The 26,355-nt window shown below is 43.3% G+C and overlaps 1 protein-coding gene across 8 annotated transcripts in view; it reads left to right on the top strand.

Moving 5' to 3' along the window:
• The window catches only part of COG2 (component of oligomeric golgi complex 2), a 40,874-nt gene that overhangs the window by 9,218 nt on the left and 5,301 nt on the right, over positions 1-26,355 (top strand). For 5 of the 8 annotated variants that reach the window (XM_081039171.1, XM_081039166.1, XM_081039164.1 and 2 more), the window contains exons 4-14: positions 1,821-1,901; positions 3,470-3,573; positions 5,983-6,094; positions 6,669-6,848; positions 8,609-8,733; positions 12,172-12,298; positions 15,705-15,844; positions 21,922-21,983; positions 23,028-23,179; positions 25,075-25,272; positions 26,082-26,154. In XM_081039171.1, coding sequence (XP_080895297.1) covers positions 1,821-1,901; positions 3,470-3,573; positions 5,983-6,094; positions 6,669-6,848; positions 8,609-8,733; positions 12,172-12,298; positions 15,705-15,844; positions 21,922-21,983; positions 23,028-23,179; positions 25,075-25,272; positions 26,082-26,154 — 1,354 coding nt within the window. The remainder of the gene's footprint in view (positions 1-1,820; positions 1,902-3,469; positions 3,574-5,982; positions 6,095-6,668; positions 6,849-8,608; positions 8,734-12,171; positions 12,299-15,704; positions 15,845-21,921; positions 21,984-23,027; positions 23,180-25,074; positions 25,273-26,081; positions 26,155-26,355) is intronic. The other 3 variants (XM_081039165.1, XM_081039170.1, XM_081039168.1) reach the window with 1 other exon arrangement.

Genomic DNA, 26,355 nt, shown 5'->3' with positions numbered 1-26,355 from the left:
AGCTTATATTTTTAAAATATGTAGAAATGTTACAAGTAATTTCCCAGATAGTATTTTACACGTCGGTAGGTTCCTGGAGCAGTCCATGTTAGGGGATAAATAGGATAATATAAACGTAATGTACTACCTAAGGAACGCTACATTTTAATGTTTCTCAGAGAAAATCTCTGCTGTGGGAATAGGACTCCCCCCCCTTAAGCCACTGGGCTCAGGGTCTCCACCTGGATCAGCAGCGGAGAGAGCTTTGGCTTCGCTTCCAACAGAAAACTGTGCCGCTCAGTCTTCCCCAGACCCCAGCCTGTGCGTGGCGCCCTGACTTCCAGACTCCCCTAAACCTGGCGCACTACATTTCCAGTGTGTGTCACCACTAGACCATGCCCCTTGAGTGACCCCAAGCACCTAGCCGCTCAGATGGTACCTGGCACCTTTGAGGCTCTCAGTACATAACTAAGTTAAGACAAAATGCATAGAAAGAGCTGACAAAGTACAGACTAACAGACTGGCAGTGCTGAGAAGTCAACAGGAGGGGCAGGCAAGAAAGAACTCATAAAGGAGACATTTTGAGCTGTGTCTTGAGCTGGCAGACATTTCTGGCTGTTTCTTTCTATCTCGTTTGGATGTTACAAAAGCTCCGGATCGGGGAGAAGTGTTTGTGGTCCGCTCCTGATCCCACATCCGCCCCTGCGAGGCTGTCCTGCCCGCCCGCTCTCCCTCCCCATCCGCAGCTCTGGTGTTTCCTGGGCCTCCGCCTTTGTTACCCTTCCACTGCGTCCTCTGAACTCTGCCTGTGGAGGTACATTCACCCCGGACCTGGAGGACTGCTGTCACACGCAGGCTCTAGTCCCGTCCTGCCACGCGCCCGCCCTCCTCTGGCAGCTGTCTGCAGCCACCTCTTTCCCCATCAGCCCAGACCTTACCTCCCTTTTTGAGCTCAAGTCATGAGGCTACTGTGAATTCCAGGGTTACTGGGGGATAAGTGTTTCTGTCTTGCTCATTGTTGTGTCCTCACTGGCTGCCTCCACAGCTGACATTTAATAGGGGTTTTGTACTGTTTACTGGATGAATGAATTCACTTTCCTGTAGTGTTTGTGATTTGTCCAGTTTGTTGTAGTTCTTCCTTCCCTTCATTTGGCCCCCATTCCTAACAGTCTCGTGCTGGGCTCAGTGCATGAGCTCCCGGACGCGCTCCTTCACCAACAGTCTCTCCCTTTTCCCGGCCATTCTGTTCCTCGTTTCTTGGTTCCTAGTATTCCCAAACAACATCACATCATGAGATATCAGCACTGAAAAATCTCTAGATTTCCAAAATAGGTAGGATCTAGTCTGAAGACCTGAATCAAGCGCTCCCTTTTTTCCTACTTCTCTCCGAAACAAACCCTGCAGTGCACCAGGTATGCCTTTCCACCCTGAGTGTGTCGTACTCAGTCACAGCTTCCTAGCTTTCGTTTTCTCAGTCTCCCCTCTGCTCTGTCAGCCTGCACCAATGTCAGAGTTGAACTCGAGTCCCATCCGGTCAGCCAGATTCTCCTTTCTCTACCCTGACCACCTGTGACAGTCATTGCATATTCATATGTATTAGCATTCCTTTGGCCATTAATCCTGTGTGACCTTGGCTTTCTGTGTCATTTTGCCCTCAAATCAACAGCAGTTGTGTCTGATACTTTGTATTTTTTGTCAATACCTGCAAAATACTGGCCTGTAGTACTGGAATTGAATTAAATATATGAATTTAATTCAGTTCTGTGGAATTGAATTAAATGTGTAAATTTCATAATGTTACCAAACAACTTTTGCAATACATGTTCTTTATTCTTTTAAAGAGTCTTAGGTCATCTGTGAGTGAAGGAATCCGGGCAGTAGATGAACGAATGTCTAAACAAGAGGACATTAGGGAAAAAAAGGTAAAGTGTCATCCTATTAAAACATGGATCGTGCTAGCACCTTGGAGTTAGTTAGGGTGCTTTTGTACGTGTGGTCTGGGTCCCTCTGGGCACCTTAGCGGAGAGAAATGTGAGGCCTCTTACCTTTAGAGACCGGTGTCCAAGCAGGACTGGTGAGGACAGAGCGGCGGGGGCTCAGGTCTTCTCACTCCTGGTCTGATTAAAGTCTTATTAATAAGACTGGTGGGGTAAAGTAAATAGTGTTTTTTAAAAAAAAAGACAAAGAAAGTTGTATATTCTCCTTGTGCCTTAATTTATTCATGGTACCATTAATATTTTCAAAGAAAACTGGATTTCTTTTGCTGTATGCCAGCTAACAGCCCTCTCCCATGTCTTCTCATACTTTGAGTCCTATGAAACTGACTTTTCCAAAGGTCATTTGCATGTATGTATGTATGTATTATAATGTCATGTTATCTGTTTGAAATGATAAGACAGAATTTTAGAGGCACCTGCGTGGACACAATTAAAATTCCTCATTTTCTCCAGAACAAGAAATAGTAATAACTGACCTCAGTGAAGCACTTTACAGTTTCATAGGCATGTAAATGTGTAGCACACCTATAAAGGTGTTCACACTCTAGAGATTAGGGAGTAACCGGGCTTTCTAAAGCAAACTCTTTCCATATTCTAGTGTAGGTTTATTACTTTAGGAAGAGGAGTGTGTTGCTGTCATTCTGCCACATTTATTTCTTCCTTTGTTTTCCCTTTAAATATACCTATCATGCACTGCCTTTACTCTTTAGTACTTCTGTGTTTTAATTTTATTTATAATCGTAATGATATAACGGCAGAGTTGGAATTAGGATCAAAAAAGACTTCTGACTCTAGTCTGGTGCTCCATCCAGTAATTTCTAAATTTATTTATTAACATACATCTTTAAATGTCAAGGGAGAGAAGATTATTTTAGAAACCTTGTTTAATTCTTTAGATCTCCCCTCAGCTGTTGTCTAAAGATTTCGAGACTGGAGTGCAGGAAACTTTCCTTATTTTATTCACCCATGTCCCACTGTCTAGAAGAATGTCATAATGTCATAATGCTCATGAGAGGTGCTCAGTAATTATTTGTTTGGTGAATGACCTTATATCTTCTTGTTCTTTTCAGTATGAGAGTTTTTATAATATTCCTCAACCTCTTTGCTAATGTTAGTCACAGGGTCTTTAATGAATTGACACATTAAAACATGAAAAGAAGGGTTGTAAGAAAATAAATGTGGTATCAATACAGAGGTTCACTGAAGATGGGGAAAAGAAGGAAGGAATGAGAGTACAGAATATGAGAAAGCAAAAAAGCCCAGTTTTGTTTTAACTATAAACTTGCAGTAAAATATTGAAATATGCTTGTACTAGAAAGCCAAAATTAAGGTTTGCATTCTAGGGAATTCAGTGTTAATGTAGATATTCAAAATGTAGGGTGCTCCAAATATTCTGAGTTGACTTTGGCTTTGTATTTTCCTGCATTAGGCACAGGTAAATAAGATCATTAAGATTAAACATCATGATAACTTTTTTTGCTTGTTTTTTATAGATGTGTGTGTTGAGGCTTATCCAAGTTATTCGATCAGTTGAGAAAATTGAAAAGATCTTAAATTCTCAAAGTTCTAAAGAAACACATGCACTAGAAGTACGCAGGTAAGTGTTTTTTACTGAATAGTACATCAATTCACACCTAGGCTAACAACACTTTTTTAGTTAGAACTCATGTCTGCAAAAGAAGAAAATCCCAGTATGTGGCGTAGTGTTTGTGAATGTAGCTCAGGAAAGGGGAGTGCGTGGAGCGCCAGCGTGTGTGCTGTGCCGTCACAAACCGTTGTGGTCAGAGCCTCAGTTAATAGTCACCTTCCCTGGAAGCAGAAGGAGTGTGCGGGCAGCGGAAGTGCCTTTCCTGTGGACCAGCAAGACCTTGCGGCCCTTCACGGTGCTGCGTGGCGTAGGTCACCTTTCTTAGGCGTCTTGGGCATGCCGGGAGCCTTCCCATTGCTGGACCTTGCAGCAGCATAACGTCAGTAGGAAACAGTGTAGGCACATTTGAGTTACAGTTGATAAACAGGAAAGAAAAGGCTGGGAAATAAGACAAGAGGACCATTTCCTCAGCCGTACGGCTGTGACTAGCCTGCGTTGTCATCACCAGGTGATGAGTGACTCAGAAAGGGAGTTGAGTAGACTGTCGCGACAGCAGTGGATGCGCCCTGGGACCGTGGCGGGAGCAGAGGTTTGTGCTGCGTGTCCCGCGGGGCAGGCTGTGGCAGCTCCGTGGTATCCAGAGCATAAGGCTAATCGTGACCCTACAAGGGCAGGTCGCCTGACAGCCACAGATGCTGGCAGCCAGCGCCTGGCACATAGCCGGCCCTCAGACGTGCGTGATTTGGGTCTGACCCCCGCTTTTCTTAAAGTCACATTGCTAGCCCTGACATTTTCCATGAATGATACTGGATAGTCTGCAAAACCAACTGAAGCTGAGTTGAATATGCCTGTAGTTCAAAGTCTTGGTCATACTATAAAGGCATGTTGGATTTCTGCCCAAAATTTGAGATTTGGAAGGGGCCTCAGAGACAGTATGCTCCATGTCTCTCCTGTGTAGATTAAGAAATGAGGCATCCAGAAAGGAGGGGACTCTCATGTGCTGCGCCTCCACTTCCTTTCATAACCCAGACGTACAAGCAGAGCGTCCGTCCCCGCTGTGTTGGTTCTTCAGCCCACCGCACTCTGCTGCACCGTGTACCCCTGCCCCCATCCGAGCTCGTCATCACCATTCACGACCAGCCTGACCAGCACGGCACAGTCCACTGGGTTGCACTGCCCTGCAGCCCCTTCGAGCTGCGTCCTCACTCAGCGGCCATGATGTCTGCCTCCCCATTTTCTGCCCGTCTGCCTGCTCCAACCCATTCCTTTGGTAGAAATACCTCGGTGACCTCCATTTCTCGGTGGCACTAGTTCTTCACAGTGTTCCGTCTTTAATGTAATAGGCACTGTGCTCATTCCCGCTCAGAATCACCTCGTAAGGACCTTTTCTCTCATTCAGGTCCACAACGTTGAGCTGTAGAGAAGGGAAAACCCGGCAATGTGAGTGAGTAGTAAACGTGTCATACTTGTTAGGCCAAGAAATGTTTGGATAATGTATAACTAATAAGTCCACATTAGGTTGTTCAGGAAGGAGTGAGGGACTGACCTTTTGGGTTGGTCATGCTAGGCCATCACTTTCACTCTAAACTAGTTTGGAAGCTACGTATTCAGGACTGGGTAGCCCACTGCTGGTCTCAGCATGCGTTTCCTGTTTCCTTATGGTGTGCTTCTTTCCCCCACTGACGGACTGGTCGTTATCAGAGGTAGGCTGCCCCAGATAAGCCCAGCCAGTGCTTCAGTGAATTCTGGGTTTTTCCTTTGGCTATTTAACTTCCTTCTGAATAGTAGTGATGCTTTATAATGTGTATTAGAAAAAAGAAGGGCATTTATTAGACTGGAAGATGCACAGTGAATGTCCTTTCACTAGGACCCAGAGCACATAAGCCGGCTGCTGTTTTGGCTATCTGATAAACATAAATTTAAAGGAAGCTGTGTTGAGCTATTTCCTTTATTGCTGTTAGAGGTCCAGTTTCATTTTCTTGAGGAGACAATACTATTTGGTATTTGAGAAATCTTAGAGGTATTTTAGAAAGGGTGTGAATAATAGGATAGGGTGAGAGAGAGAAGGGAGGTTAGAGGTGAAGGAGATTGTGAATGGAAGAGCCTGGAGAAGATGGTGGAAATGGGGAACTGCAGAATGAGGACTGACCTGGCCCAGCTCCTGCCCCCTGTCTGGGCCTGTGGCCCAAGGCCAGGCTGCACCAGTGGCTTATGTAAGGTCCCCACTGTGCCTAGAACAGGCTGTACATATGACTGGCGTGAAAATTGATGGCATGAAGGACGCTTTTGCTTTCACCTTGTAACAAGGAGGGCATGGAAAAACACTCTTGGAGAAAGTGACAACAGAGCTCATCACATGATGCTTTCTCTTGGAAATTGAAATAACTTTAGGAATGAAATTTCTGTCATTGTGTCTAGTAGCCCACTTCTGACTGGACAGATTTTGGAGAGAATTGCCACCGAATTTAACCAGTTACAGTTCCATGCTGTTCAGAGCAAAGGCCTGCCTCTTCTCGACAAAGTGAGACCAGTGAGTGTTGTTTCATTTTCACTTTGGTATTTAGGGATCTGCTAAGTTATTTTGGTTTAACCTAGTCAAGCCTCTGGTAATTGATCTACAGGATTTTGAAGCTAGCTTTGACTTCCATCTTTCAGTTTTTGTTTTTTGGACCCCTGCTTCCTAAGGGTCACACATTGTAGATTTTATATAAAGACACAGGCCTAGTCTCTGAATTATAACAGTAAAATTAATTTGGGAATTTCATGTAACTTGACACATGATATGATGTAGTCAGAGTTAATTTATCCATAGCCCTTGACTGGGCTTTAAATTCACGTTTGTCAGATTTACTCTGTAGCTTAAGAGGAAAATAACTTTTTTTCTTATTCTATAATTCTGTCTACACTCTCCTTTGATGAAGCAAAGGTTTACTTCTAAAGAGATTGTAGGGAGGAGGAGGTTCATTGTTACTCTCCAGGAAATGTTAATATTTTGATTTTACATATATTATCTCCTATTAGAACGAAAGCTTTGTTCTTACCTGTTTGTATCTTTAGCAGTCATTCCACCTGGAGCTTTGTTTACTTGCTGTTTTCCCTTGCAGCGCATAGCAGGCATTACGGCCATGTTACAGCGGTCGCTGGAAGGCCTCCTGTTAGAAGGGCTTCAGACTTCTGATATCGACATAATACGGCATTGCCTCCGGACTTATGCCACAATAGACAAGACTCGGGACGCAGAGGCATTAGTGGGTCAAGTGCTCGTGAAACCCTACATGGATCAGGTGTGTGCACTCCAGGATTTATTCAGCAGCCATTCATAGAGCGTCTGCTCTGTCTTCCATACTCCACTGGCTGTGAGGGGCAGATCAGAGGTGGTTCTGGAAAGATTCTCATAGTCACTACAGTGTCAGTTGGAAGAAAGTGTTGGTTAAAATCAGTGTGCTGGGAACCGGGCTTGCTCGCTATTCTTTTCTAATGATGCTGCAGCCCTGGGATCATCATAATTTAGTGGGGTGAGGGTCTCACCTAGGAAGAAGGTATGTATCAAAACATTTTTAGGTCAGTTTTATGGTATGTAAATTACATGTCAGTGAAGTTGTGTTTTTTAACTACTGGTCTAGTGGGTGGAAAGGAACAGTTAAGCAGATAACGACACTGCAGTGCGTGTGCATGGCACAGGAGGGTGTGTAGTGCAGTGCGTGTGCGCGGTGCGTGTGTGTGGTGCGGTGTGTGTGCGTGATGCGGTGCATGTGCGTGGCGCAGGAGGGTGTGTGGTGCAGGGCGTGTGCGTGGCACAGAAGCGTGTGTGGCGCAGTAGCGTGCATGGCACAGGAGTGTGCTGAAAACTCTGAGCATGTGAAGGCGTGAGGAGCAAGGTCTTCACAGAACAGATTGGGCCTGAGTTATCAGAAATGTGGAGGAGTTGGCCCAGCTAGGAAGGTCAGGGGGAGAGCATTCAAAGCCCGGGGACTTGTGTGGGCAAACTGCAGAGTAACAGCATCAACCTGGAACTTGGCTGTGCAGTGTTCCTCTCCTGTTCCGATACAGTGAAAATACCTGACATAAGTATATTCCGCCTTGAGTAGCCAGGATGTAGATTGTACCACATGAAGTTGCCAGTACTCAACTGTTTCTGACAAACAAAGATGGCAGTTTCATCTGGTTCAAACTGGTAGAAGTCACAGAGCCCATCCTCAGCAGCTGCAGACCTCCTTCCAGGCACCAGTCAGGGTGGAAGTCCCCTCTGTCAGTAAGCGCAAAGCGTCTGCTCTTGTGACTTCAGGGTGAAAGTCTCCTGCTTTTAAAAGGGGAAAATTGAATCCCATTGATAATGAAATTTAAGGATTAAGTTCACTAATCCTGTGAGCTCTTTTAGGGTCACTAAAAATGATGATATATCCATTCCCTCTTTGTGTCATGTTGTATTTCATAGCTGTCTTGATTGGGCTGAAAAAGACAAATTATCTATATTGTTTCTTATGAAGTGAAAATATTTGTTACTAATTTTTGCCTTTGTTTTTCATTGAATTGGATCTAATTAAGTTTCAGTGGCATAGTAAGTAAACCATGGCCACATTTTTATTTTATTTTGCTTGTCATCTTGTTATTCACCCCTTGACTCTCAACCTTACCACAAAAATAAATAATGAAGAAAATGTATTTTCTTTCATCTTTCTCTGTCTCAAACCTTCCCCTAATCTGAATGACGGCAGAAGAGATGGCCAAGGCAGTAAGAAGCTATTGTCATGCGGGCCCATTCTTTTTCAAACTCAGAGGGATGCACATGGATGGGCCTGGGTTTTTCAACTTCAGGCCAGTCTCCGTCGCCACCCTGTGTCCCCACGGGGTCAGAACTGTCTTGTCCTAGGAACTAACATAGTTTTAAGTGAGACTATTATTTACCTTCTGTGTAGAAAACATGTCAGTTGTGGAGGACGGTGGGTACGAGGAAGTATTTTTTTAAGGTTTTCTTTATTTTTCTCTGTAGTATATTGTTCATACTTTTAGGTGCTTTTTAAAAAAATGATATTCCTTTTACCAGGTGATTATAGAGCAGATTGTTGAGTCTCGTCCAGACGGCCTTCAGACCATGTATAAGAAGCTCCTGGAGTTTGTCCCTCACCATTGCCGCCTTCTTCGAGAAGTCACAGGTGGAGCCATCTCCAGGTACGTTGGCTTAATGGTGGCACCTGTCGCATGGAGTGCCCGCTGCTGCAAGCTGCCTGTGTCAGCTGGGTACACGCACACCTCGGAGACACTGCGGGTTCAGTTCCAGGCCGCCGCAGGGAAGCCGGTATCACAGTAAAGTGAGCCACACGAATGTTTTGGTTTCCCAGTGCACATAAGTTATATTTATACTATGCTGTAGTGTGCAGTAGCCTTGTGTCTAAAATTACAACATGCTTAGTTAAAAATTGCTTTTTGCTAATAACGCTGACCATCATCTGAGCGTTCAATGAGTCTTAGTCTTTTTGCTGGTAGAGGGTCTCACCTTCAATTTGTAAAAAACGCTAAGCACAGTGAGGTGAAGTGCAGTAACACGAGGTGTTCCCTCCTACTTAGCACTTACCACATGCTGCGGGGCGTGTCATCAGCCTCGGTTTACAGCGAAGAAACGAGTAGGTCGCGTGGAGAAGGTGGAGCTAAGCTGACAACCTCTCTGAATCCTACCTAAGCACATGCTTCTTCCCTCTACACTCTTACCTGAATCAGTTTGAAATCAAAATTGGTTTCCTTCCGTTTTTCAGGCGTCATAATACCAATTCAGTTACATTCACCAAGCTTTATACTAATTATGATTGAAATCATCTTCAGTTTTCCCTCCTTTAATTTCCATGGCTTTCCAGTTCTGTTCATAAACATCCCATTACCTTTGACCATTGCCATTGTCCCAGCCCAGGCCTTTGTCCTCTTCGCTCCAGGGTAACGGGCTCTCCCCACATGCTCTCCCTGCCTCCTCCCTCTTGCTCTCAGTCCAGCGTTCAGCATCACTTTATCTATAAGGCTGAGTTTCAGACACTCTGCCTTCTTCCTGAGTCTTTGTGGCTTCTCGTGGCTTCATGAGGAAAGTCCAGGCGTCGTGATGCAGCGTGGACGTCCGGCCCCTTGTGCCCTGCTGGTGCCTCTCCACTCCGGAGCTCTCCGCCGTGGGACTTGCCCTGTACCACTTGGTCTCCGGCCACACGGTACCTCTTGCTCTTTCCTAACACACCCTATGTGGTGTGTGTCTGTGTTTTGCCTCCCTCTCCCCTGCCCTTCCAGTTCCCTTTGTCTTTCTGTTTGCTGTCACTCCATAGGAAGCTCCACCTCCAATACCACTTCCTTCAAGAGACCATCTTTTATCTTGACCTACGGTATTAACCGTGTCCTCTGGATTCCACCACATGTTGCTTTCACTTCCACTGAGCACTGATTTCCATCTCAATAGTGTGTTCACCTCCGGTGCCATGTCCCACACCTCCCCGTCCTACAGTGTCCTGAAGGAAGCAACTGCCCAGTGTTTGCAGAATTAAAGAATGAATTTATATGCAGCATTAGAAAGGCAAATAAGGTCCCTGTCTTCATATGAGCAATATATTTGGTCTTGAATTTTTGTTCTTTGAAAAGAAAAATACCTGGGATAATAAAACACTGCTTAACCTTTGAAGTACCCTCTCTGTTTTCAGTACACGAGTTCAGATGAAGCCTGACTTTGCCACTTTTGTTTAGTAATCTTTTGGATTGGGGTAAGAATTTAGTAGAAGTTAGAATGTAAAATTTAAAAAGCTACAGTTAGGAAACAACCAGTCATTAGATTTGACGGGGCTAGTCTTCATCCTGAAATGTCAAGTTTCAGAGCTCCACAAGTTCCTGTCCACAGTTGTCAGCGTGGCAGGATTCACGTGGCAGCCTCAGGAGCGGGAATCACATTGTCCCTTGGTAGGGCATCGTTATTTGCTCCATGCCCCGCCACTGAGCTGCCCCTGCCCCTCCCGGGGTCAGGTTCTGCTTTTCCGTTTCCAGAGCCTCAGGGCCTCCCTGTCCATCACCCTCGGTGCCCCTTATAACTGGCAGTGCCAGCGGCATTCAGGATTTACCTTCCAAAGAATACGATTGGCTCTTCTAATTAGCATCTGCTAATGTTAATCTTGCAGATTCATGTTTTCTCTTTGGGGTTTCATTAGGTACTTTGGGGATGAGGAGGTCTTATCATTTAATATTGCTTATGCTATGGGCACTTACGGTTTTAAAATCCATACTTTTGTCCTTTCTTTCTCCAGATACCTTCGCAGATCTAGCTCTTCCATGGTGAAGTCTGTCATAGGCTATATGCCAGAGGGGCGTCGCCTCCGCCCTCCTCCGCCCTCCTGCGCCCTCCTGCGCCCTCCTCCGCCCTCCTCCGCCCTCCTCCGCCCTCCTCCAGCCCTCCTGCGCCCTCCTCCAGCCCTCCTCCGCCCTCCTCCGCCCTCCTCCAGCCCCACCACTAATCTCTTATCAGTATTTAATGATGATAAGATTATTTGATCGCTCTTTCTGGACAGTAAAGCGTAGCTTCCTTGATAACCTATATTTCTGGGTAATTTTCGCTAAGCAGGAAAATGATGTACATTTTTTTGTTTGTTTTTAATACTTACCACGATGTTAAGTCCCATTTGATATTGATGATTTGACAACTTAAAACTCTCAGTTTTAGTAAAATAAGACTATATATTGAATGGGTCACTATTTTTAAAGAAATTTATCTTAAAATAGAGCATATTATTTTATATACAATCAAAGTGGGTAGGTAAATCAGTGTAATTTACATGTCTTTAAGTTCAAGAGACATTTACGGAATCTGCCTTATTCCGTAGTTAGCCATTACTCACACAGCACTTACTATATGCTAGGCGCCATGCTAAATGCTTTACAAATATTACTGCACATAGTGATCCTATGAGGTAGATGTTATTGGCATCTCCATTTTAAAGATGCAGAAACCAAAACAAATTAAATGACCCAAGGTCTGAACTCAGGGTGCATGCTTTTATCTCAGTGTTGCTCTGAGTTTGTGAATTAGAAATCCGAAGTCCAGCCTTTTGGTAAAAGATGCAAAATAAAGCTGCATACACACAAAACATTAATGTGATCAGTTTTTTGTGTCAAGATTTTACGTGAACTGAAGGTAATCTTAGAGGTAGCTTAATCACAAAGCTATTGGTAATTGGTAAATTAGCATAATTTACAATGCTTTAGGGTTTAGAGGTGTTCAGGTTAAATGCAAAGATTGCTGTTCTTGTTATTAGACCGCTGCTTCTCTAGGACAGTGTAAATGTGTTACCCCATTTTAGGGGAGAAAATGGTGTCAGGCAATTTGAAGTAGTAATTTTGCCTGTCCTCACCACCAGCTTGTTATGGGAGTGGATACAGGGGATGTGTCAGGTTCAAGGTGAGGCTGACGTCAAGGAGTGAAGCAGAAGTTTAGGTTTAGAAACAAGCTAATTGACAAATAGTTGTGTGTGTTTTTTTTAAGTTGTAATAAGTTTTAGGCTGAGGACCTCTCAGTAAAAACACCACAGTGGAATTTTGGTCTTTGTGAGTAGTAGATTATGTGTATTTGACTGCAATTTTGCTCTTATCTTACAGTGAAAAAGGTAATACTGTTCCTGGATATGATTTTTTGGTGAATTCTGTCTGGCCAGAAATAGTACGAGGATTAGAAGAGAACTTGCCCTCACTTTTCAACCCTGGGGACCCAGATGCATTTCACAAGGTACCTTTCACTCCTTTGTTTGGATTCTTGAAGATGTTAACCTGAGGTTTTAGAACAATCATGTTCTCTGCACGGTCTTGGTTCTGTGGTTTATTAAAAATAAAATTTGAGCTGCCGAGTGAGCATTTACCTTACAATACACAGGTTGCTTTATCCTAGTAACAGTTCCCGATACCTTTGGGAATAAGAATATTTTAATTTTAGAATGTAAAGTAAAAGTTAGTGTAGACACAGTTGTGACTAGATACGTACATTGTTTTCTAACTTTTTAAAAAAGATCCTGGGACCATTAGAAGCCCGTCTCATTACAGGTGTTTTTCATGACACATCAAGTTTGTGCTATTTCTGCTGTATAATTTTGAAGGAAAACAAAAAAGTATTGGTTGGATTTTAAAATGTAGTCTATAAACGTCCTGTATAATTTAAAGATTAGGAGGCCCAATTTGTTTTTTAAATCATGTTATCATTTAAAAGATTTCATGGTTATTTCAAAAGTAAATTCAACTTGTTTATTTTTTGTTGTATCATGTTTTAAAGGCGATACATAGTGTCTCAGTGAAGAATAAAGTCTTTTTTGTTGTATCATGTTTTAAAGGCGATACATAGTGTCTCAGTGAAGAATGAAATCTCAGTGGAGAATAAAGCCAATGACCTGAGTTCTAGCCCCCGCTCACCACTCATGTAGCTGAGCCTCTTGTGCCTGTCTTCCTTCTTCCCTGGATTTTGGGTTTTTTTTATTCAATATGACAGTCTTTGTCTTTTAATAGCTAATTTAGTAAGTTTATAATGACTGTAATCACTGATACTTTGGGTCTTACTTTGTAGTTCCTCTTTGTCCCACTTTTCTTCCTCCCTTCTTTCCTTCCTTCCTTACCACCTTCTTTGTATTTTGGACTTTTGGGAATCTGGTTTCCTCCTGTAATCTGTGTTTTCTTCTCCATTATTTTAGAAGTTCTGCCCTTATGTCTGTGTATATTAATGAACCTTAGTAGTTACTTAACAGAATCTGAAGTTCTCTGGTGTTCTTCAGCCTCTAGAACAGTAAGGAAACTTAGAGTACTTTAAGGCTAATCACCCCACTCCATAGTATATATTACTTTTCCAGGGCAGGGTCTTATTTCTATTTTGACTTTTTTAATCTCCCCAAATGGGCATTATTTTGTTGTTGTTTTATATGGTCATTATCCTTTCAGAATTATTCCCCAAGTTTATCATTTCCTTTGCATTACCTTCTTGGATCATTTCCTTCTTCCTGAAATTCATCTGTTAGAATATTTTTTAGTATAAACTTCATTTTTTATAATAAACCCTGAGTTGGTGTTTGTCTGAAAATTACTATTGCTTTCATGTTTTAAAGGTAGTTTTTCTGGAAATAGAATTTTCTACATTTGGAAAGTTGTTTTTTGACTTCTGTTATGAAATTAACTGTTAACTTAATTTTTGTTTCTTTGTAGTTAATGCCTTTTTTCCTCTGGCTACTTTTAAAACCTCTGTGACTTTCGTGTTCTGTTTTATAATATATTTAGTATGAGCTTATTTTTATTTATTGTATTTTGGATTTAATAGGTTTCCTGAATGTGAGGATTGGTGTCTTTTATCGGTTGTGGAACATTTTAATCTATTATCTCATCAATTGTGCTATTCTCTCATTCTTCTGTTATTTCCTTCTAGAACTCTTGGTTAGACCGCCTTATTTTATCTTTTATGTTTCTTAAATGTACTTTTATATTTTTCATGTCTTTGCTTCTGTGCTGCATTCTGGGTAATTTCTGAGGACCTGTCTTCTAGTTTACTAATTCCTTCTTCAGTTGTGTCTAAACTGTTTTTTTACCTGTATATTGTTTCCAATTTTAGTTATTCTAATTTTCATTTTTAGAAGTTCTATTTGCTTCTTTTTCTAATCTGCCTGGTGAATTTGATGGTTAATTTTTAAAGTATAGAGAGACACAAGGTAAGTGCGGTGTGAGCCTGGGGCCTGTCAGACTTCAAAATAGATAAGGCAACAAATTTGTAGCTTATTGTCCCAGAAATATCATTTATCTGGGCTAATTGTCCCATGTTACAGTATGTTGACAGTGACTTTTGTGATTTTTAAAAATTAATTTTTAAAAATAGATGTCATAAGCAGAACAATAGTCTTTAGCATTTACAATTTAAGACTCTTTACATTTTGCTGTACTCCTTAGAGAATCATATTGATTGTGTTAGGCTAGGAGATGTTTCAGCTCAGAAATGAAGCTTTCTGACAGAACTTTGACTTTAGAATTCCAAACCAATACTTAATGTTGGTGGGTACAGTTTCCAGCAAGCATCTATTTCTTTCAAGAAATGCTTTCCGCTTTCAGCTTTAATGTAACATGCTTCTTGTGAAGAGGGAAATATTCTTGTATTCCGTTAGCATCCATTATATGCAGAGATATAGTTTTATCTCAAAAGGAATAAATAATATCTTTCTTTGTCTCAACTCCACACACCTGACCATACTCAGATGATTCCATAATTGTTGCTCAAAACCAGTTGAAAGAAATTTAAAACCTGTAATGTTTATTGCACTAAAATTCCTGTTGAAGCACAGACATCAGTATATTTAGGTGAATGGTTTCGTTATCCGGAATTGAGCCCCTCTGCATTGCGAAGTATATGGAAAGTCCAGCAGTATTTTCCCGAGAGCCTGAGGGCCTGGGGAATAGAGTGCCCTTCACAACAGCTGCAGTTTTGCTCTACTGACTGACCAGGGTTCTGTTTCGTCTATTTCCTAGCTTTGTCTTCAGGTACATTCTCTCTGAGCCTAAACAGAAGAGGAAACATCATCTGTAAAATGGGGGATGATAATAATTGTAGTTACCTTATAGGGTAGTTTTGTGGGTTTAATTAAATAGTACAATTTTAAGCACAATCTGTAGGTGATACGTGTTAAGTAAGTGTTAACTGCTGCTCTTAATGGTGCTGTTAGATTCCCCTCAGTTTTTGTGCTGCCTCATCTATAAAAATGATGTAATAACTCACGTGGTTTGAGTCTTTCTTTCCTTCTTAAACATGTTCTCCTTCTGGAGAGGCAATGAAAATTATAGCACTTAAACTACCATCACATCCAATTCTAGTGGACTGGGTTAGGAGTGCCCTAGAATATGAGAGCTGTCCCTTCAAGAGCACTCGATTTAGAGTCCCTGGGTTTCCGAATGGACTCACCATGTAAGACCTTGAGCATGTCACAGAAATACTTGGTACATTACCAGATGTTGAAGTGGGGACCTTGGAAGGAAGCTCCCTTAAGGTCCCTATCCGCTCTAGAAACTATGATTCTGTGTGTTGACCTTTTTTATCTTGATTACAGTTTCCAGTATATGCTCCCAATTCCGGTTAGTTTGCTTACAATGAAAATGCCATCTGTTTGTTCTTATTTTAGAAATATACCATAAGTATGAACTTTTTAAGAACATTTGAACGGCAATGTGGATCACAGGCCAGTGTAAAAAGATTAAGAGCACATCCTGCCTATCACAGCTTCAATAATAAGTGGAACTTGCCTGTTTATTTTCAAATAAGGTCAGTAATTTATTCACCTCCCTACTCCACCTTTCTAAAATAGAATTTGAAATGGGGATAATGATGTTGTCCCCAGTTAACAGCTCCTCCTTTGTGATCACCATACTGTTCTTTGGGAAACAAAATTTAAAGTGGAAATGTACAAGAAATATGATTGCCAAAGTTGTGGCTTGCATGACAAAGGGATAAGATTTATATTTTGATAATTAGAGAGCTGAGAACACTGGAATGAGCAGGACTCCAAGCCTAGCTTCATTTCCACGCTCATGTTCTGTCATTCATTGGGGAAGAGACAGAGGAAAGTAGGATTTACGAAGTAGCTCTTTCTTGCCCTTTTCCCTGTCTCATCACCTGCCTCAAATAGTGGACCTGTCCACATCTATTGTCTTTGCTCATCTGTAACATTGTTTCCCTCAGGGAGAGGGGAGAGCATCACTGTAAGTATTCTTTGCACCTGATTCAATCTACCAGTTTTATCAGAATTCTAGTTACTATTTTTGCTTCATTTATAATCTTTGTGACTTTTGCTTTCTATTCTGGAAAATGGTACCACTTCTAGATATTATGATGCTATCACCTGTGTCAGTAGGTGATTTTATTAACTACTTGAGGAATTTTATGATAAATCCATTACAATATATATGTTTCATTAGAAAAGTAGGTGATGATTGCCATTTTTGCGGATTCTCATGAATGAGGACATGGTAGGTTCCTCTGTAGAGTAGCATTAATGAGAGCGTTTTAATTGAAATGCTCTGTAAAGAATCAGGGTTTTTGTTTAAATTTCTGGGTGCTTTCGTTGATTGTGATGCAGTCCTTTTCCCTAGAGTTCTGAGGGGAATACAGTAAGAATCAGGTACTGTGATTATGATAGCATGCGTGATTGAGAATGTATGTAGTCACCTTTGGTAATGAAATCACAGTTTTCCAAAGATTAGTAAGGCGCCCTTTCACACGTACAGTGCTGTGGTTTATGCTTAATTTCCCGGGGTTACATCATTATGTATATTGTCCTTCAGTAGGAAATTAAGGACTTGTTCATCTAACAAATTCATGGACTACACTGGGGACACGATCAAGATCCAACCAGGGCAACAAGCCCTTTTGATTCATGATCAGAATTTAAAATAGTGACAGACTGCAGTAGAGAAATAAGGTTTACATTTAACCATTTCTTTTGTAGTCCAAACTGGGAATGAGATTACCTTAGATATCTGATGCCATCCCAGCACATCCTCCTGCCTCCTGCCTCCAAATTCCTCTGCCGGACTGGGCCCCACAGTGGTAGCCCAGCCTCGCCCCGGCCCTTGCCCCTCATTCCAGGCTCTCCCAAAGCTAGTACTTGTGCCTTAATGTGTGGAAACTCGGCCAGTTTCCTGACTTTTCTCCCCCAGATTTTAGACTTAAGCATTCAAGGTGTTGGTTAACTTTTCTTTATAAACTGTTTTATTTCAAATTAATGAATTTTTTTTTTATTAAATTTATTGGGGTGACAAATAAACGTGTTGAGAACAAGTCCCATACTTTATAACTCAAACATAATTTTTAAAAATTTCATTAATTTCCATCATTATGGTGATAGAATACGTTTCTCAATACGTTTGTTTTTCCATTTAAAAAATAAACTCAAGTAATACTTTGTAGGACTCGCCTATTGATTTTTGTCAGGCGTTGGATTGTTTACCTTGAGCCATGACAAAAAGTTCTGCACACACGGCTGAGTCAGGGTTACACTGTTACCTGTCACTTCAGGTCATTTAAAGTAAGCCTAAAACTGGTGGGGTGGGAATGTTTGACATGTTTCTAAGGAGAAATTTTAACATTGCACTCTTAGTAACATGTCTGCGCCTGGAGCTGACTATGCCTACATCCCAGGCATCTGCAAGATAGAGGGCAGCTGCCCCCCCCCAACTCTGTGAACACATTGGTCCCCTCACTGCCCCTAATACCCTATTGTGTCCGCATTTCTTTTGTTCTTACAGGAGTATTGGAAGTAGGTTTAGGACTCCGATTCTCAGAGGAACAAAATAAATGCAAATGTGATAAAAAAAAAAAAAAGCAGCCTCAAATTGTAGTGAGTCAATGGCTACCTGGAAACTGGTATTAACTCCTTAAATGCCAAAGTCTACATTTTAGGTCTTTTTTAATTGACATCTTTCTAGAATTTATGTATTTCCAGAACATTTGTATGTGTATTCTGTATATGTTTTCTTCAGTACATGCTGAACATACCTCCTTTGTGATGTAGAATTCATAGTGTTAACACGCTTCCCTTTCTCTCTGCCCTCCTTAATTAATTATTCACATGCAGTGGAGATGCGCATGCGCAGAGTGGGCTTGCACTCCACGGGGTTTCCAAAACTGCAGGGCAGTTCCTTGCTCTCTAGCCACAGCCACAACTATTATTACCCTTTCCATTTTTTGATAAGTACTTTTATATTATTGTAGGCCTGTGGCATGCATGGAGTAATATGTCTAAACACCTTGCCCAAACCCAAATTTAAGAATTCAGAAATGTTTGTGTTTGGAGTTGGCGTTCTTACAAATACCTATCAAGAGTAGAATGACATTCCATATACATGTGAAAACTACAGCACAACTTTTCAAGTTCCACCAAAGCATCTATCCTCTCTCATGTTTTGCCATTTTCCAAAAAGGAACATGACCTAATGTAACCTGCATTTCTGGAAGTGACTGCCCAGCAAAGTTCCACAAGGCTGTGCTGGGCTCCTGGCTGGGAGGCACAGCTGCCAAGTGAAGGAGGCAATTCACCTTTCATGGGTCTTTCTGCTTGGTCAGAGTCAGGACGTCTGTGAACTGCCCCAGTGCCCAGGGCCTGCTGCATCTGTTTTCTGTGTTTTTAAGGAATTATCATAAATACATAAAATTTCGTCTCCCATGTCTTTACTTACTACTAAATCTCACCTACTCCTCCTTATCATCGTATAGCTTCAAGCTGACTGCTTGTCATACTGCATTCCAGTGTGACAGTGCCATATGTTATGTAACCATTTCCTTGCTTGGGACCATTTAGGTGGCTTCTACTTTTTCCCACGTATAAGCAATGCTGTGTTAGCTGTCAGGCCTGTTCTTCGTTGGAGGTTACTTCCTATACTTTGCAGAGATTTTGAAAAAAGGTGGAGTTAGGGGCCTGGGTTGAGAGCTTGGTGCTGGTTTGCTCTCCCAGCTGCAGAGCTGTCCCTTGTCCCATCTTTTCATTGTGCTTACAGTCACTGCTTCCTTTTGCTGCCATTCTGGGGCTATTGTGCAGTGCTCTCGTCTCTTGTCCCACTTCTCTATCTGTCACTTGTTCCTTCTGTGCCTCATTGCCACATGGAGTGACTAGCATTACATGAGCTTCATTAGGCAGTCATAGAATTCCTTTCTTTCCATGGAGCATATAGGAAGCTGCGGGAAACCAGCCAGCTCCAGTGGTCCCAGGTGCTCTTAGAGGCTCCTGCTCTCAGCTGCATTGCATCCTCATTGAGGGCAGAGCTGCTGCTTTTTGTCTGAAGTGCTGTTTCTTTTACTCTTCAGACAATTTCCTTAAACTCAGTCTGAACTGCTTTTTAAAAGTGTCTATGTACTATCAAAAAACCAAAATTATCAATTAGGTAAATGGATCTTAAGCATGTATCAGAACTTATTGCTAGCAAGGGACTAGCAGGTGAGAAAAGAATGTGCTGGTACAGAGGTTTGAAGACGGAAGAGTTGTATAGTTGGGAAACAGAATGCCACATAAGCACTTAAATAAAAAATGTGCAGTCGTGTGCTGCATAGCAATATTTCAGCCATTGACAAATCACGTATATGACGGTGGTCCCATAAGATTATAAAGGAGCTGAATTTCCTGTAAAAGATGGAAGGGTATGTGGTTCGGGGGGATTGTTTTTTCCTCTGAGGGAGCAATATCTGTGCGCTTGGCAGTAGATTCCCTCTCATAGCACCTCCATGTTGGGTGCACGGATGACATCGCAATCAGCCAGCCACTGACCTGTCTCAGCATAGAGGAGCCCCACCCCCACCCCCGAGTGCTACATATTCAGAGGGCGCCACAGCCCTCCCAGGTCCAGCTCGATGGTCTTCAGGACACTGTTGTAACTTCTTTGTTGAGGACCCAAGATGCTGCATGAGGACGCAGGTCCCCAGGAGACTCCTTACGTAGTAAGTGCCACAGCCACTTGAGTGAAAGCTTCCTGTGGTGGTGTGGAGCCAGCTTGTCCCTGTGCTTGGGAAATAATTTCAGGTCACAGTGATATAAAGCATTGGTAAGTTTTATTTCTTCCATCAATTCAATGCTAAAAAGAGCCCTTGTGCCAGATTTGGTCAATGGAATTGAAAAATTTCCAAAATCAAAATGTTGAGTTCTCGGATCTACACTCTCTCCATGTTCAACATTTCTTCCTCTTCCTCTTCCTCTTCCTCTTCCTCTTCCTCTTCCTCTTCCTCCTCCTCTTCTTCCTCCTCTTCTTCCTCCTCTTCTTCCTCCTCTTCTTCCTCCTCTTCTTCCTCCTCTTCTTCCTCCTCTTCTTCCTCCTCTTCTTCCTCCTCTTCTTTCTCCTCCTCTTCCTCCTCCTCTTCCTCCTCCTCTTCCTCCTCCTCTTCCTCCTCCTCTTCCTCCTCCTCTTCCTCCTCCTCTTCCTCCTCCTCTTCCTCCTCCTCTTCCTCCTCCTCTTCCTCCTCCTCCTCCTCCTCCTCCTCCTCCTCCTCTTCCTCTTCTTCTTCTTCTTCTTGAATACCACAAAGTTTCTTAATCTCACCACTGCTCCAACATGCAGTAGCCAAAGCACATTGCCATGAGAGTTCCCTGTGTGTCTTTATCTCTCCATCTTGATGTGTGATTCCTACTGGACCTCAGCCAGTTTCTCCTCAATGTATCCCATGAGTCCAGCCCACATCTCTGTTCATGGAGCAGCATGGACAGCTTCCACATCCTGTTTCTAACCTTTCAGACAGAAGCAGGGGGAGGGCTTGTGAGACAATGTTTCAAAGTCTCCAGGAGTGGGCGGTTTTGTCCTAGGCCGCAGGCCACTCACGCTCACTCTCCGACTCACCCAGAGCAGCTTCCGGTCCTGCAGGCTGCTTCCAGGCTGAGTGCCCTATGCAGGTGGACCATTCGGTGTCTTTTATACTGTATTTTTGCTGTGCCTTTTGTAAGTTTAGATATACAAATACTTACAGTTGGCTACAGTACCCAGTATAGGCACGTGCCGTCCGTACAGGTTTGTAGCCCGGGAGCAATGGGCTGTACCACAGCTGAGGTGTCCAGTGGGCCGTAGCCCAGGTGTGTGCCTGTGTGCCTCTGTGATGCTTGCGCAGCCACGAGGCCCTTAATGACGCATGTCTCAATGTGTGCCCTCGTTAAGCAGAACATGACTGTATATATTTGTAAAGTTTCATTTCACAAAGTCATAAACGTGTCCACCTCAGTTATTAAAACAGGAGTATGTACAAGGTGATCTCAGATGCCCGGTGGGCCAGCTGTCAACAGGAAAGGCAGAAGCTCACTTAGGAGCAGTGGTGCAAACACTGAGCAGCGGCCTACAACAGAGCAGCAGAAAGTCAAGCACCAGGCACCGAGCCGTTCTGGCTTTAACTGGCTACTGCAGTCTTCTTCTCAAGCTGCAAACAAAGATGTAGAATACAGCTTTCCCATTTCTTAGTTGAGGCCATTTCCTTTCCTGCTGATACGGATGGATTGGAGACACCACAGTCTCACGGCCTCGAGGTGATCACGTTATTATGGTCACAGGGGACTTGCCAGAAATGACTTCTTGGTGGAGACAACTGGGCAGTTTGTTTTGTATGAAAAATATTGGGTTTGTTGTGATTCAGATCGGCTACAAACAACCGACAGACCATATATGACAGCAGCTTAAATCAAGATAAGTTTATTTCTTGCTCGGTAAAAAGAAGACTGGGAGAACAGGCATTCCAGGGCTGGCTGGGCACCTCTGAGCGTTGGCTTTATCGACAAGCCAGCGCCGGAAGTTCCTGGTACTTAGCGAGGGAGGAGAGCAGGTGAGAAAGGCGTCTAGTGGCAGCGTCAACACTAACTGGCACTCTTGTTGTCTCAGATTCAGAGAAATAGCGGGGTCCTTAGAAGCAGCGCTTACAGATGTACTGGAAGACGCTCCAGGTAACTTCCCCAAAGTGGTAAATGACAGGCTATCACTGAATGTAATTAAGCTCACCTCCAACTCCACGACATTAGTCATGTAGACCTAATGCCCGAAGTGCTTTCGCCCTTTCCTGCCATGTGGTAAGCTAGACCGTCAAGATTTAGTTCAACTTCTTTTTTTTAAGAGGCAAAAAGAAATCCAACTTGTTGCTGTGTAGTTTCTTGTTTTATAGAGGTGATAGAAGATGCTTTAAGAATATAGGACGCAGAGTTCATTTTCACTCCTGAGTATCAAATATCAAGGGAACACAGCCCCTGGTGTGCTTAAGGGATCTGCCTTTTTATAGCAGAGTGGCCACGCGCTGCCTTTCCCCACACGGCCCTTTGTACCTGCCGACGGCTCAGCTGGGGCTTGGGCCTCCAGGACATTGGGCACCAGTCCTGGAACGCAGGGCAGGCAGGTGACAGTGGTCAGTGTGCAGACTTTCTGAACATGTTTTCATTGTTTACAGCCTGGTCAGTCTCGTGTCATGCCATACTCATTTCTAGTGGCCAGTCACGTAATTTGTGGCTGTTTCTATAGCCACGTAGGTCTCTAGGCTGCCGCACTTACATACGTGCCCCCTTTCCTGCAGCTATGTCAGTCTGAGCTGCCTCTTTTAGCCTGAAAGTTTTCATCTGGTCTTTGCCCAAAATGGTCATATGTGATTGACAGATGTCAATCGTACTTACAAATAGTATATTCAGGTCGGGGAGGAGTAAACTCATGAAAGAGGACAAGTTCAAACCCAAAGTTCAAACCCCTGCAAGTGACTGCCCCTCTGACTCACGTTTGTTGGTTTGGTGTAAAATACTTATTAAGAAACTACTGGAATCATGTGAAGTCAGAAAATGCATGGCCGTGAGAGGTGCTGCAGTGACGGGATACGGCCACCCGGTCCTGCTGCGCCCACTCAGCTCTGCTGGCCGGAATGCCACTGGCTTCACTCCGCACGTCCCCTGCAGACGTTAGGGTGTGGCCTGAAGTCACCGAGATGCCTTCAGTGTGTGTGTTTTCTCTAGCCGGAAGTGCGTTTTGCCTCTTGGCTTCTCACAGAACGTGGAGCGGCCTGCAGAGGTGCTGGGCCGACGCCATGTTCCTGCCGTCCCTCGCGCATCGTCTCTGGAGACTCACGCTGCAGATTCTGGCGCGGTTCTCCGTGTTCGTCAACCAGGTGAGGGCCGGCGCATCAGCGCTTGCGGGTAGCGGCGCCGCGTCGGGGGCCACGTGGTCCTGGGAGGTTGGGCTGGAGGAGGACGGCGGCGGGCGCGGGTCTCGGGCTTTCCTGCCCGGGCCTTCCTCTTCCCTCTGCAAGTTGCCCTCGGGCCTGTTTACCGCCTCAGATTCGGGGAAAGCACCACACCGACAGGCTCCTTGTCCCTGCTCAAAACCACAATCTTTGAGGTGCTTCCAAGTTAAAGATGCTCGTTTGAATGAAAATGATTAGAAGTAAAAATATACACATATTAATAGTTAATGTTTGGAAATTTAAAAGTCATGTGATCATTGAGATTACAAGGTAGTAAAACGAACCTTTCCTTCATTTCACTATATCCTGCTTTCCCCCTCTTCACGTGGTTGACTTTATTAAATGTCCACATGCCTGTGCTGATTTATTAGATACTACGCTAAAGCCATGAGACTCTCCCACACGTCACTGCCGAGCACAAGCCTCTGCCAGGGCCTGCACCAGCCTTTCGGCCTCACAGATGCCCTGTCTCCATGGACGGTTCAAGGGATAGACATGTACCCTGGCCGTTGCAATGTGATGAGTGAGAAAGTAGAGATGTGTGTGTGTGTTTTAAGGAAAGGCACCGTGAAGACGGCATCCACTGAAAGGAAGACCGTCCTTGTTAACCGGACCACAAGGGACCCGGTCTTCTTGCACATGCTCCCGAGTCAGACAAAAATCAGACCTGCCTCTGCCACCTTTTAATTTGTGGCCTTGGGAAAATTAGCTCCACGAGTCTCATATTCTTCATCTGTGATATAGGGAAACAGCTTCTACACGTTTGTCCTGGGGAGTCGAGATGCTTGTTGACTGACAAACAGTTGACGTAAAGTACCTGGCAGATAATGGGAGCTCAGAGGAAGCTAGTTCCCTCCCTTCCTTTTAGCTTCTCTCTGCTCAGAGGGGTCCTAGCAGACCAGCCTGGTCCATCAGCTGTGTCTGAAGACTAGGCGGGGTTGGACGTTCTTCCGCCAGGCCTGGGCCTGCTACGCCATGCGTTCTTGCCAGCCAGTAGTACCTCTTACAGCTCTAATAAATTACTTTACCTTGAACATTCAGTATTTCATTCTTCTCTTTTTTTTTTACATAAATTTTATTGGGGAATATTGGGGAACAGTGTGTTTCTCCAGGGCCCATCAGCTCCAAGTCATTGTCCTTCAGTCTAGCTGTGGAGGGCACAGCTCAGCTCCAAGTCCAGGTGCTGTTTTCAATCTTTAGTTGCAGGGGCGCAGCCCACCATCCCCTGCGGGAATTGAACTGGCAACCTTGTTGAGAGCTTGTGCTCTAACCAACTGAGCCATCCGGCCGCCCCCATTCTTCTCTTGGTACCAGTGTACTTCTCTTTGGTTATCCCCTTGTAACAATCCATCGTGCAAAGAACACTTTTGTTTGTGTCATTTGAAGCATAGTGAGGTTGGAATTTTAATTTTTCCACCCTTATTATGTTATAATGATAAATTTATTAAGTAAACTCAGTAAATTACCTAATATAGTTAATTATATGTTATGATTAATTTAGGTAAATGCAGTAAATTATTTACCTAATATAGTTAATCTTTAAAAACCTGTGATGTTCCAGATATTAATTTGCCTTTGGTTTAGTGACCTGTTATTTTACTTGGCCTCCTATGAGCTTTTCTCACAAGGAATCAGCCACGAGTTCAGGGAGGGAAACGTGGTGGGGTTGTGGCTTGTGCTTGTCTCTCAGGGCTTCACGCCGCCTGGAGAGACGTGTGGTGTTCTTTCATTACAAGCATCTAGCTGACTTGTTGACCCACATATAAATGCTTGTGAATCTTGCTCGTGGAAAGTATTTAATCACTGAAACCCTTTTTCAGCTTTTACTCAGGCCCATCTCTAATGAAAGTGCCAAGGATGTTAAAAACCCTGTGGTAACTGGTAGCAAAGACCCTTCAGTTACCCAAGGAAATAGTGAAGACCAGGGCAGTGGCCCCTCTGAAAGCAAGCCAGTGGCCTCCATTTCCAGCACTCAGCTCGTGTATGTGGTCTCAGACCTGGACAGGCTCCAGGAGCAGGTAAGTGTGTCCCAGAAGCATGCCGAGTGCTTGCTTCAGTGTCTTCTCCAAAAGGAATTTGTGCAGAGATGACGCCATCGCCCCGTGGGGCTTATATTTGTGGCCCAGGTTTCCTCCAGAGAACATCTCGTCCATCTCCCTTTCATGGTGCTTCTCCCACTTTCCCTGCAGGTCTGGTATTGTGTCAGCCTGGAGCTTCTGCCACTTTTCCGGTGGTGACGTTCCAGGCTCAGCTCAAGCTGTGGGCCATTTGCTTTTTCCATTAGCTCAGTGCACTGTGCAGGCATGCTCATTAGCGGACTGGATTTTAATTATTTCTCATTCACTTACCAAGTATTTCCTGGTAGCATTCACTCTGCAGCTATACTTTGAAAGTACTGAGCTATTAAAGTTTCTTCCTGTTTTCTGCATATGAGTCCCATGTTTTTGCTTTTACCATTAAGAGAACTTTGTAGGATAAATTTCTGTTTAAGTGCTCTGCTGGCACAATTGTGCTTTCCTCAAGTTTAAATATTTTGTGGTTCTTAAACAAATACATTATGTTTTGCGCAAAAACATGGTCTTTATTGGAGCTTTTCTGGTACTGGGAGAGCCCCAGAATAGAAAAGATGTTGCTTATTCTTTGGCCTGCAATGTCCGAGTCTCTCGGGGAGGCATTCATTGAGAATTTTGCTTTTTCTGATGCAAGTCACTGCAAGTCCTGCGTTTAGTTTCATCATTCGTTAACAGTGTTCTAGAGTTTGTAGATGCAAATTGCCTCTTCCTTTGATGTATAAAAAGTAACAATATATAACGTGCATATTTTTCAGCTTCCAGAACTCTTGGAAACAATCAAGCCAAAACTTGAAATGATTGGCTTTAAGAATTTTTCTTCTGTCTCAGGTAAAAACAAATCCTTAGACTTAGCAAATGTTTGAATAAGAAAAAAAAAAAGAATAAAATTTTAGAGACTGTTGGATATATTTAAGGTGCCATTCTCTTCAATAGTTGTAAATCCTTGGTGGTTTCTGTGTTCTGTTCTATAATTATAACTTTCCTAAATGAGAAACTGTGTTTAATTCTAATTGATTTGGTGTATTGTAG

Source organism: Rhinolophus hipposideros (assembly GCF_964194185.1).
Source record: "Rhinolophus hipposideros genome assembly, chromosome: 26".
NCBI classification, from domain to species: domain Eukaryota; kingdom Metazoa; phylum Chordata; class Mammalia; order Chiroptera; family Rhinolophidae; genus Rhinolophus; species Rhinolophus hipposideros.
The sequence above is the reverse complement of the archived record's forward strand: the minus strand, read 5'-3'. Positions and strand labels throughout refer to the sequence as shown.